This window comes from Pongo pygmaeus, chromosome 12, assembly GCF_028885625.2.
Source record: "Pongo pygmaeus isolate AG05252 chromosome 12, NHGRI_mPonPyg2-v2.0_pri, whole genome shotgun sequence".
Classification (NCBI taxonomy): domain Eukaryota; kingdom Metazoa; phylum Chordata; class Mammalia; order Primates; family Hominidae; genus Pongo; species Pongo pygmaeus.
In genome coordinates, this window is record NC_072385.2 from 78,247,688 (window position 1) to 78,260,535 (window position 12,848).

Genomic DNA, 12,848 nt, shown 5'->3' on the forward strand with positions numbered 1-12,848 from the left:
CAGTATTTTATTTTGGTACTGCTACTTCCTTGGATTATATAGTCATTTTATATATATATACACACACACAATATTATGTTGTTATATTAATTTATGGATGTATCTTCTCTCCTATATTGTAAACAAAGCTATTTATTATTCATCTTCATATATGCCTCATGCCTTCCTCATTGTAAATGATCACTAATGTTTCTGAAGTAAATAGTATTCTTTGGCATTGTGGGGTTTTCTTAGAGACAATACTTTGATGATCTTTGATGTTTCTCTATATAGTAAATACTACTGAAAATATAAAAATGAGACTAGGATGCGATGACTCATGCATTGCTGGAGTCAGGAAATGATTCTCTACAAGTAAATCAAGCCTAAGTAATTCTGCCGAAAAGAAAAATATCTATTTGCATGAACATGTGTTTGCAGGATTATTCATTATATCTATAATTGTAAGCAAACTATACAATGGTTTTATTTTTTGTTGATATAAATTATAATAGGTCACCTTTCTTCCAAAAAGGAAAAAAAAATGTTGTAAATTTTTTAAAAAGGAAAAATTCCCATTGTTAACTACCTGATAAAATCTTAGTTGCCAACCATGGTATCTGTATTTCTTTATGTTTTGGGGAGACATTAGATCACAGTCACAATTTAATATTCATAGCTGTACAAAATATGATGCCTGTCCTAAAAGGTAATTTTTATTTTTATAGTGATAAGTTAAATGAATTAAGACGTCAGAAGGAGAAACTAGAAGAGAAAATTATGGATCAATACAAATTTTATGACCCATCTCCTCCTAGAAGGTACCATTAACCAAATTTTATGAATTCTTATTTTGAAAAAAAATCTTAGGTTATTTCTAATATTGTGATGACTTCTACTTTTGTGAAGGATTTGTATGTTGAATTTTAAACTGATAACAATTTTTAAAATTCTGTTAGGAGAGGCAACTGGATTACTCTAAAAATGAGAAAATTGATAAAGTCTAAGAAAGATATTAATCGGGAACGCCAGAAATCTCTAACATTAACACCCACCCGCTCAGACTCCAGTGAAGGATTTCTTCAGCTCCCTCATCAAGACAGTCAAGATAGTTCTTCAGTAGGTTCAAACTCTTTAGAAGATGGCCAGACCTTGGGGACCAAGAAAAGCAGCAGTGAGTGCTTAAACTCTTTAAACATAGTATTGATTTAGAATCCTTTCTAAAGATTTTTTAAAAGTTCAGTAGTCCTTTGGGGGAATAGTCTGATGAATGGCATTTCTTTTTAATTTCATATCATAAAATTAATTGTGTACTGCATTAGTGTACAGCCACACAATTTTCTGAGGTAAATCATACACAGATATACTATCATTTGGCCAGAGGGGTAAAATATTGCAGAAAGAAAGTTGAAATAAGAGCTGGAATACCTCTGCCATTTGCTATTTCTGTTAATATGGGCAAGCCTTTTACCTTTGCTTCATACTTCACAGGACAGTTGCAAGGAGCAAGTGAGAAATATGAGATGTCATTTTCATAATTATATATAACTTAATGAGAATAATAAGGCATTCTGTAATGAGGCTTCTGCTCATATACTTTGATGGTGTCACATTGGAACAAAGTTGCATTTGGGGAAGCAAAAATAGGTATGAATTTGAAGGGGTGTTATTCAATGATTTAGAAATTACAGAAGGTTAAGAAAATTATTGAAAGATTGCTGGGTAAAGGATCTAAAATAGAGAGGTGCTGGCGGGCACGGTGGCTCACACCTGTAATCCCAGCACTTTGGGGGGCCGAGGTGGGCGGATCACCTGAGGTTGGGAGTTTGAGACCAGCCTGACCAACATGGAGAAACCCCGTCTCTACTAAAAATACAAAATTATCCAGGCGTGGTGGCTTATGCCTGTAATCCCAGCTATTCAGGAGGCTGAGGCCGAGATTGCGCCATTGCACTTCAGCCTGGGCAACGAGAGTGAAACTCCGTCTCAAAAAAAAAAAGAAAGAAAAATACAAAATTAGCCCGTTGTAGTGTTGTGCACCTATAATCCCAGCTACTCAGGAGGTTGAAGCAGGAGAATCACTTGAACCTGGGAGGTAAAGGTTTTCAGTGGGTCAAGATTGCACACTGCACTCCAGCCTGGGTGACAGAGCAAGACTCCGTCTCAAAATAAAATAGAGATGTGGGGGCCAGTTACAGTGGCTCACGCATGTAATCCCTGCACTTTGGGAGGCCAAAGCACGAGGATCACAAGAGGCCAGGAGTTCAAGACCAGCCTGGGCAACATAGTGACACACTGTCTCTATTATTTTAAAAAAATTAGGCCGGGAACTGTGGCTCACGCCTGTAATCCCAGCACTTTGGGTGGCGAGGCGGGCAGATCACCTGAGGTTGGGAGTTGGAGACCAGCCTGACCAACATGGAGAAACCCCTTCTCTACTAAAAATACAAAATTAGCCAGGCGTTGTGGTGCATGCCTATAATCCCAGCTACTTGGGAGGCTGAGGCAGGAGAATCATTTGAACCTGGGAGGCAGAGGCTGAGGCTAAGATTGCGCCATTGCACTCCAGCCTGGGCAACAAGAGTGAAACTCTGTCTCAAAAAAAAAAAAAGTAGGTGAAGAGATACACATTTGTTTATAAACTTATGATATAATTTTTATTACAAATTTAGAAGTACCACATTACAATATGCTCTATACAATTATAACCTTTTAATTTCATTACTAGTATGCTTAAACAGTAAAAGCAAAGTAAAAGCTTTGGAAGTATATTCCAAGAAAATCAGAAAATTTTTTTAAAGATGTCTAAGAAGTTGACTACTATCAAAGTTCTTACAAAATATGTGAACAGGATACTTTGAATCCTCTCACACTATCACTAATGTCACTAATTGAACACACACACAGACACATTCCATTCTTTTGAAATAGCAGGTAAAAGCAGCTGCTGCTTCTCCCAGGGGTAGACTCTCCAAATGGGCAACTCCCAAAGCACTCAAAAAACTATTCACAGTGTTTTTGCTCAGGTGAATTATCTCTGAAAACATAGTATTTTAGGGTATAGGATATTAGGCATTAATTATGGGCTATAGGCCAGGCGCGGTGGCTCATGCCTGTAATCCCAGCACTTTGGGAGGCTGAGGCGGGCAGATCACTTGAGGTCAGGAGTTTAGGACCAGTCTGGCCAACATGGTGAAACCTCGTGTCTACTAAAAATCCAAAATTAGCCCAGTGTGGTGGCATGCACCAGCTACTTAGGAGGCTGAGGCAGGAGAATCGCTTGAACCTGGAAGGTGAAGATTGCAGTAAGCCAATATTGCACCACTGCACTCCAGCCTAGGTGACAGAGCGAGACTTCGTCTCAAAAAAATAAAATAAAATTATGGGATATATTTCAGAATGCAAGTATAGCAGCCTAAAAACTAGAATCCATAGGTAAGCAACAAAAAAAGTCATACACACATATATACACACACACGTATATATGTACATATACACACATATATGTATATGTACGTGTGTGTGTATATATATATGTGTGTGTGTGTGTCTCTCAAGCAGTTTTATAATTCTGTATCCCCACATAAAATTATTGTTACCCTGGGTCTTTTGCTGTCTGGTTTTGTCCACCAAGTAAATCTATACAAATCCTCCGAGTAGTTACTGTTTTAGAGAGATCATCAAGTTTTCTTTAAAAGATGGCAGATAACTTAATTTTATCTGTTATCTTTGGATATAAAATATCTGACATCTTACCAAATAAGAAATGGGGCTGGGCGCGGTGGCTCACGCTTGTAATTCCAGCACTTTGGGAGGTTGAGGCGGGCAGATCACGAGGTCAAGAGATTGAGACCATCCTGGCCAACATGGTGAAACCCTGTCTCTACTAAAAATACAAAAAATTAGCTGGGCGTGGTGGCGGGTGCCTGTAGTCCCAGCTACTCAGGAGGCTGAGGCAGGAGAATGGCATGAACCCAGGAGGCAGAGCTTGCAGTGAGCCGAGATCACGCCACTGCACTCCAGCCTGCACGACAGGAGCGAGACTCCATCTCAAAAAAACAAAAAAGAAAGAAATGGTAATAGGTATTTTTTAAAGGAAGATTTTTTTTTTTTTTTGAAGAGATGGAGTCTTACTCTGTTGCCCAAGCTGGAGTGCAGTGGTGTAATGATAGCTCACCGCAGTCTTGAACTTCTGGACTCAAGGGATCCTCCTGCTTCAGCGTCATCCTCCCAAATAGCTGGGACTACAGGGAAAAAGCACTGCACTGACAATTGTTATTTGATTTAATTGTTTTTTAGAGACAGGGTCTCACTTATTATGCCCAGACTGGTCTCAAACTCCTGGCCTCAAGCTATTCTCCTGCCTTGGTCTCCCAAAGTGCTGGGATTACAGGCATGAACCACTGTGCCTGGCTTTAAAGGAAAAAAATGTCAATTCAGATATAAGCATACACAAGAGAGGCACAAAACTCTTTTTTGAAGTCATCTTGTCTGTTTAGGTATAAATCTGTCATCATTTCATATTCTCTGCTGAAACATCCAGAATAAGAATCAGAAGGAAGTGATATTCTCCTTTCCTACAGTTGTTCAGTTTTAGAATTTTTAAAATAAACCCCAAACCCAACAAATACTAATGTTCTCTTAATTTCAGTATGTTTTGGGAAATGAACATTGTATATATACAAACTCATTGCTATAAGAAGAATCATTTCTTCCTGACAAACATAAAACTCCTTTTATCCTGTCCATTTTGGAAGAGTATCTGTCAGTAAAGCAGTCCTTGGAAAAAAAATTAAAAACAGAAAAAGAAAAGTAAACAAGACAACATGTGCATGCTGCAACCACTCAGCTTTGTTTTATCTAAGTGTCCATTTTTATATTGCTTTCAGTTCATTTCTTTTTAATCATTGAAAACAGCTGTTTACTAAGCTTGAAAAGAAATAGGTCAAACTAAAAGCTTAAATGAATCATGACTGCTTCTAATAGCAAACAAGTTAAAGAGCTATATGTCCATTGCACTGTCTCTAATGAATGATACTTGTTAGTTTGTCAAAAGAGCTGTGATTATTTACACAATGACAGCAAACACTGAGAAAGAATGAGTTATTAAATAGATAGTGTATAATATGTTTTTAGGTCTTTATGCAAATTGTTTTTCCTAATTCCTAAATTACATTTCTAAAAAGATACAATAATTTTTATAGTTAAATCTTACTAAAATGTAGCTTAAGAATGGTTAGTGACTCTAGTGAACGTTTTTTTGTCCTAATGACTCCTGTATTTTAGTGATAATCCTAACTTTTATTCACAAAATCAAATCCCTTCAAAAAGCTCTTCAAAATATCTAAAAATGTTATACTTTTCTCTCATTTTTGCTTGCTTTGGGGTACCTCCTTATTTTTTAGGTTTATCGGAGCTTATTGCTAGTGCTTATTACTACTATCAAAATACTCTTTTTTTCCCCTCTTTCCCCCAACCAATCTTTTGTAAAATTAACTTAATGTGATTGTTTATTTAATCTTTAGAAATACTTTGGTCAAAAGAATTTTTATTTCAGTGGTGCTGCTAAATAATGCGCCAGAATCCAGTTTAAACCAAGAAGGAATTTATTTTCTTTATTAAAGTGTAATAAACTAATGAAAGGTTTTTTTGAGTTTTGTTTTGTTTTGCTTTGTTTTTGAGAGAGGGTCTCCTTCTGTCACCTAGGCTGGAGTGCAGTAGCGTGATCATAGCTCACTATAGCCTTGAACTCCTGGGCTCATGCGATCCTCCTGCCTCACCCTCCAGAATAGCTAGGACTACAGGTGCTCACCACCACATGGCTAATTTTTTGTAGAGCTGGGTTCTCGCTCTGTTGCCCAGGCTGGTCTTGAACTCCTGGGCTCAAGCGATCCTCCTGCCTTGGCCTCCCAAAATGCTGGGATTACAGGCAGAAGCTACCATGCCTCGAAATCTTAAAGTTTTTTAAGACTCTTTTAAACATCCCCTGGGCACCCTAATTTTTATTGCTTTATATTAATAAAATACTGTGGTAGAATGTGCATTTTCCTAAGTTATTTTTGTTTTCCAAAATAAATATTTTAACTTATGTTTAAAAAGTTAAAATAGTTAAAATAGAGACTTCAAAAGCCTTGTACATTTTCATCATGTAGACTCTGTGAACCACCAATAGCCTTCATTTTAAAGGTTTACCTTTACAACTTAACTAGGAAAATTGATCCCTGCATAAATAATTCTAATCAGTTCCTGTTTTTATAGGACCGTAACCAATCCAAGCTTTAAAAGTATATGTTCCTCAGGCCGGGCGTGGTGGCTCACGCCTGTAATCCCAGCACTTTGGGAGGCCCAGGTGGGTGGATCACCTGAGGTCGGGAGTTCAAGACCAGCCTGACCAACATGGAGAAACCCTGTCTCTACTAAAAATACAAAATTAGCCAGGCATGTTGGCACATGCCTGTAATTCCAGCTACTAGGGAGGCTGAGGCAGGGGAATCGCAGGCGGAGGTTGCGGTGAGCCGAGATCGCGCCATTGCACTCCAGCCTGGGCAACAAGAGCAAAACTCCGTCTCAAAAAAAAAAAAAAAAAAAAAGTATATGTTCCTCATCATTGTCTTCAGTGCTTTTCCAAGTATTTTAAAATATCAAAGTACATATTCCATATTTCATTATCACTCAGCAGCATGAGAATAATAGCCTTAATATAGCATACATAGCTAAAACTCAAACATTCATTTCTGTCCTTAATTTCAACATTTAACTCCCATCTGTTCTTCTCCCTTTTTTCTTTCATTTCCCTGTTTCTGTTTTTCCTCATGCTCTGACATTAAAGTGGTTGCACTGAAAAGACTGCCCTTTTTGAGGAACAGACCGAAGGATAAAGACAAAATGAAGGCCTGCTACCGTCGTTCCATGTGTAAGACTTTATGACAGTTCAGCTTCTTTCAACTGACTACACTGGCTTTCATTACTAATTTTTCACTAACCTTTCTCTGGACTGTGCCAATTTCCTTATTTTGCAGAGGTCAGTCTTCCTCTAATATAAGGAGCTAGAAGAATTTTTTTTTTCAAGTGGCACTGAATTTGCATTATGTATATGTCCACTGATACATATACGTGCATATTTCTAGTCATACATGTAACTTACTCATAAATTTCCAGTGCTTTCTAAAAATTGGCAGAAAAAAAACCCTTTATTTTATATGCCATAGAGATTTTTCCCAAAGAAGTTTACTTAAGAAGAATATAACAAAATGTTTAGCATTAGAAATTAATTTCCTTTAATGAACCAGATTAATTAAATAAAATGGCCAAAAACCCTTGAAAATGCTTGTCATTCTTTAAATAATAATATTCTGGATTTTCTTTTTTTATGTGGCATGGGTAGTTACATAATCACATTAAGTGTCTGTCACTTTGGATATCATCTCTTTCAGGTTTTTATTGAATGGTATACTTATTGAGTCATAAAATGAATAATTTCTTCAGTAACCTGCTCTGACCAAGGACTTTCATTTTCAATAATGATGCTATATAAGAACTGCTCTCCATCTTACCTTTATTCATTCCATTTTTGTCACCACAAAACCATGTTGTGAAGGCTGCTAATTAAAGTTTTAGCACATCGCTGCACAATAGCATGGCAGTCGTACTTAGTAAAATTCCTTTCTCTGTCTTTTAAAGGGGGTGGAGGTGGGATAAAAGTATTTATTGAAACTTATCAGCCTTTGGCCTACTCATTTCATTCAGCTGAATGCATGTCATAATTTAAATGACCATGTGGTTATAATTTTTTATGTCCATTTGCATTAATTCATAGACAAAAACCACAGTATTTATACTACAAAATAGAAATAAGAACAAATACATTAACCATGCTGATTCATTTGCTTTCATTTGCATCCCAGCCATGAATGACCTGGTGCAGTCCATGGTCCTAGCAGGACAGTGGACAGGTAGTACTGAGAATTTGGAGGTTCCTGATGATATTTCAACGGGTAAAAGGAGAAAAGAATTGGGAGCTATGGCCTTCTCTACTACAGCCATCAACTTTTCAACTGTCAACTCTTCTGCAGGCTTCAGATCCAAGCAGTTGGTTAATAATAAAGGTATAGGCCGTCTGCTATTTGCACTGTGGTGTAACTGTTGGCAACAAGAATTTTAATTTGAGTTTTCCCTGTGTACTTTTTAAAAAGCAGCAACCTGAAATAATTATCAAAACATGATCTGTATTGGATTTGGAGGAACTTTCAAATCATTTTAAAAATCTAAAACGTTATACAAATAACTAAAATCTTTTCCAGGCCTCCTTTCATAATAAACAGCTAATGAATTAACAAGAAAACGAGAAGTAAACCAGGTAAAGAGTGATAAAAGAAGGCAATGCTAGTTTTCTAAAAACTAAAAGCACTACAACTTCCAGCAGAACTACCTACAACAACCCAGGCTCTTGTTTGGCTTTGCAGGGTCAGAGGGGAGATTGTTTCATTGCTTTTGGTGTTTTCCCTAAGCAAGTCAACTCTAATGAGAGTTGGCATTTTTCTTATTCCTAGTTCCAGTTTCTAGTTGAGTCTATGAAATATGTTAAGTCAATCTGTATTATATATGACTGAAAAACAATTTCCATATTCTATGTAAATAAAATTTTATAATGGTTTTTTATTGCAAAAATATCTTTATATCCATTTTGCTATTTTATGTAGATACTACATCCTTTGAAGACATAAGTCCACAAGGTGTTAGTGATGATTCTAGTACGGGATCAAGAGTTCATGGTAAGATAATGAACTTTATTTAGAGAGTACACATTAAATACAGAATGGGAATGCTAGGACTCTTGCATTTAATAGGTGAATGCGGCATTGCCAGCAAGCATGTTTTCTCTATCCTGCATCTCATAGTTACCTCTACCATTTCTTCAAACCTAATACTCCCTTCTGCCTCTTTTAAGATAATTGCTTCATCTAAATGTTCTCTGTTTTAGCCAAGGTCATTTATAAAGTATGCCTGCACAGTCTTCAAAGGTAATTTTCTTACCATTTTTGTATAAGATTAAAGTTATAAGAGTTGCATTTTACCATTGGTTTAAAATGCCAATTTAAAATAAATATTAGTTTAAAATATTAAAAATATCTGTTTTAAAGGATGAACTTTAAGAAACCAACTTTTGGGCCGGGGACGGTGGCTCTCGCCTGTAATCCCAGCACTTTGGGAGGCCACGGCGTGCGGATCACCTGAGGTCAGGAGTTCGAGACCAGCCTGGCCAACATGGAGAAACCCCATCTCTACTAAAAATACAAAAGTTAGCTGGGTGTGGTGGCAGGCACTTGTAATCCCAGCTACTTGGGAGGCTGAGGCAGGAGAATCGCTTGAACCCAGGAGGTGGAGGTTGCAGTGAGCCAAGATTGTGCCATTGCACTCCAGCCTGGGCGACAGAGCGAGACTCTGACTCAAAAAGAAACCAATTTTTGGGCAATGTTGAGTATTTCAGATTTTTCCATTTCTGTCTGGAAAATCATATCTCACCAAACTATTGGCAATAAGTGGATAACATGTTAAAGGAATTTTAATGTAAACAGGGTTTTAAGAGTTAGCATAGGGCAGTGTTAATTATACAATTGTTACTCTTGTTACAGATAGGAATACAGGACATTAACTGTATAGATGCTTGTATTCCTCCTCTTCTTGACATCTCTGCAATGTGCAGAGTTCCTTGTCTGATCTGTTGTAGATGACCCAGTCAATAGCATTTTGGGGGATCTGGGGGGGATATGTCATTCTATTCAACTAAAACACTCCTGGCATATCCATCTAGAACTCATTTTCAAATCTAAATATGCAATTTATCCTCCTCTTTGAATCTCAACTATTGTTTCAGAAGTGTCCTGTTCTAAAGTGTCTCAGTGAACTATCTGGAAATTTGCTTTCTAATCTGGGCATGCTCATCTTGTGAAAGTATGCATGATTGCTTCCTCAAAGCATTCTGTAATCAGAATGTAAAAGCTCATCAGCATCATCAGCTAGAAGTTTTATCACACTGTCTCCTGGTTTTTTCATTTAGCTTCAAGACCAGCCAGCCTTGATAGTGGCAGAACATCCACTAGCAATAGCAATAATAATGCTTCACTACATGAAGTCAAAGGTATGCTGTAGGTAAATTTATTAATGTGCTCTATCCATTTCCAGTATTTAAAGGTGGGAGATGGGATGAAGTTTCTGGGGTAAAGCATGAAATCCAAATCATCTATGTTTGGAACATAGTTGTTTGGAACATTTTATACTTTTCACATTGTAATACAAATGTATTTCAATGTATACAAATGTAAAAACAGGAACAGTTATTTAGTTTCAGTTTTTCATCTTCACAGATAAAAGTCTTATGGTAATATTTATACTTCAAAATTATCTATATGTCCTTATTTTACTGACATTTTGTCTTTGACGTGAAAATGATTGTCCTTCATTTTCTTATGACGCATGGACATTGAACTCACATTACTCATATTTTAGAAATATGTTTGGCTTAATTTATCCACAAAATAAGGGGAAGGATTTTGTGTTTAATTTGAGAAACAACTATTTGTGTATATATATATTGAACAAGAACTATATGAACGCATTTGGCTCATATAAGGAATTATTTCAAGATTTTTTTCCTTAATTTTTAAATGTACATTCCAAGGTGAGGTATTTAAGTAAATGTCTGGAAACCTTGACTGATACCTTTTTCCTCAAAGATATACTGCCTACTCAGATTCTGGAAGTTGTTTGTTTGTTTTGAGACGGAGTCTCACTCTGTCGCCCAGGCTGGAGTGCAGTGGTGTGATCTCAGCTCACTGTAACCTCCAGCTCCCAGGTTCAAGCCATTCTCCTGTCTTAGCCTCCCAAGTAGCTGGAACTGCAGGTGCCAACCACCACCACACCCAGCTAATTTTTTGTATTTTTAGTGGAGACAGGGTTTCACCATGTTAACCAGGCTGGTCTTGAACTCCTGACCTCAGGTGATCCACCTGCCTTGGCCTCCCAAAGTGCTGGGATTACAGGTGTGAGCCACCTTGCCTGGCCTGGAAGGTTTTTTTTTTGTTTTTTTGTTTTTGAGACCGGTTCTCGCTGTGTCACCCAGGCTTAGAGTGCAGTGGTACTATCTCAAATCACTGCAACTTCTGCCTCCCAGACTCAAGCGATCCTACCACCTCAGCCTCCCATGTAACTGGGACTACAGAGACCCATGCCACCATGCCCAGCTAGTTTTTTTGTATTTTTGTTAGAGACAGGGTTTCTAACATGTTGCCCAGGCTTGTCTCGAACTCCTGAGCTCAAGTGAGCCACCTCATGCAGCCTCTGAATTATTTAACCAATATATCATAGTTACTCTCCATGTAACTATGATACATAGTTATCCAGAATTGTCAGGTTACAAGGAATGCATTTGTTTTGTTCCTTTTTGGATTATAAAAGTATTTTGTCTCAGTTGTAATTTTATTTTATCAATTAATGCTATGACATTATTACAGTGATCTGAAATACCTAATTTTGAGGTGGGGTTTTTTTTTTAATTTTTATCATGTTTTTCAGATTTCTTTGTTCCTTTCCCATTCCCACTACTTCATTTGACTAGCCTTAAAAGAAATAAATTATTTAATTAAAAATGTTTTTACATCCAGTAGAAAAATGTAGTCTGAAAATATGATTTTCTTTTTCTGATTTGAAAATTTAAGAAACTCTTACTTTTGTAAAATGTTACATAACTTGAGCCAAATTCTTTCGTGGCCCACTTTACTCTCTGTGACTGGGAAACAATGGAAAGTTGCATTTTCTGTTTTGATGTACAGTTTGTTCATGATCAAAACAAATCAGTACTCTTAAGGAACACCATAGATTTGAGGGAGTTTAATTCTAGAACTAGCTAATTTGCATTTTATATAGTTGCTTAATGTCAACTGAGTCTTTTAAGGTTATATAGGCACCATATCAACAGTGGACAGCAAGAACAATAAGATGATCAAGACATTTAAAAAAGAATAAAGCACTACATATTTGATTTTATACTTTTACTGAAATGTTGTAAGTAATTGTTTCATATCTTTATTTAACTTTCCTTAAATGTATGCTATTTAAATTTTTTTAAATGTTTAAAGTTATTCATGCAGGATGAACAGAGAAGACTTCAAGTAGTAATGAGGACTTCTTAGATAAGCAAATAATTAAAATAGAATTTTCTGCATTTAGAACAGTTTTTGGTCTTAACATACTGAAATAATATAAAATTCACCTAATGAGCCAGGTGTGGTGGCTCACGCCTGTAATCCCAGCACTTTGGGAGGCCAGGTGGGCAGATCACCTGAGGTCAGGAGTTAGAGACCAACCTGGCCAACATGGTGAAACCCCGTCTCTACTAAAAGTACAAAAATTAGCCTGGCATGGGGGCGCATGCCTGTAATCCCAGCTACTTGGGAGGCAGTGGCAAGAGAATCACTTGAACCCAGGAGGTGGAGGTTGTAGTGAGCCGAGATTGTGCCACTGCATTCCAGCCTGGGTGACACAGTGAGACCCCATCTCAAAAAAAAAAAAATACACACACATATATATATATTTTTGTATATAAATATATATATATAAATACACATATATAAAATATATATTATATATTTAATATATATATCATATATATTATATATATGAAATATATATTATATATTATATATTATATATATTAAATATATATAATATATATTTCATATATATTATATAATATATATATTAAATATATAATATATAATATATATTAAATATATAATATATATTATATATTAAATATATTATATATATAATATATATTATATATATTAAATATATATATATTTCGTCTAATC

The 12,848-nt window shown here is 36.3% G+C and overlaps 1 protein-coding gene and 1 long non-coding RNA gene across 19 annotated transcripts in view; one reads left to right on the top strand and one right to left on the bottom strand.

The window, feature by feature from the left end:
* Positions 1–1,137, bottom strand: part of LOC134737856 (uncharacterized) — a 34,744-nt gene extending 33,607 nt beyond the window's left edge. The window contains exon 1 of the long non-coding RNA XR_010123242.1: positions 1,035–1,137. This is a non-coding gene — a long non-coding RNA (uncharacterized LOC134737856). The remainder of the gene's footprint in view (positions 1–1,034) is intronic.
* Positions 1–12,848, top strand: part of CCDC88A (coiled-coil domain containing 88A) — a 131,819-nt gene that overhangs the window by 109,853 nt on the left and 9,118 nt on the right. For 11 of the 18 annotated variants that reach the window (XM_054473900.2, XM_054473901.2, XM_054473902.2 and 8 more), the window contains exons 24-29: positions 708–800; positions 939–1,153; positions 6,809–6,892; positions 7,884–8,084; positions 8,679–8,750; positions 10,037–10,117. In XM_054473900.2, coding sequence (XP_054329875.1) covers positions 708–800; positions 939–1,153; positions 6,809–6,892; positions 7,884–8,084; positions 8,679–8,750; positions 10,037–10,117 — 746 coding nt within the window. The remainder of the gene's footprint in view (positions 1–707; positions 801–938; positions 1,154–6,808; positions 6,893–7,883; positions 8,085–8,678; positions 8,751–10,036; positions 10,118–12,848) is intronic. The other 7 variants (XM_054473904.2, XM_054473905.2, XM_054473916.2 and 4 more) reach the window with 1 other exon arrangement.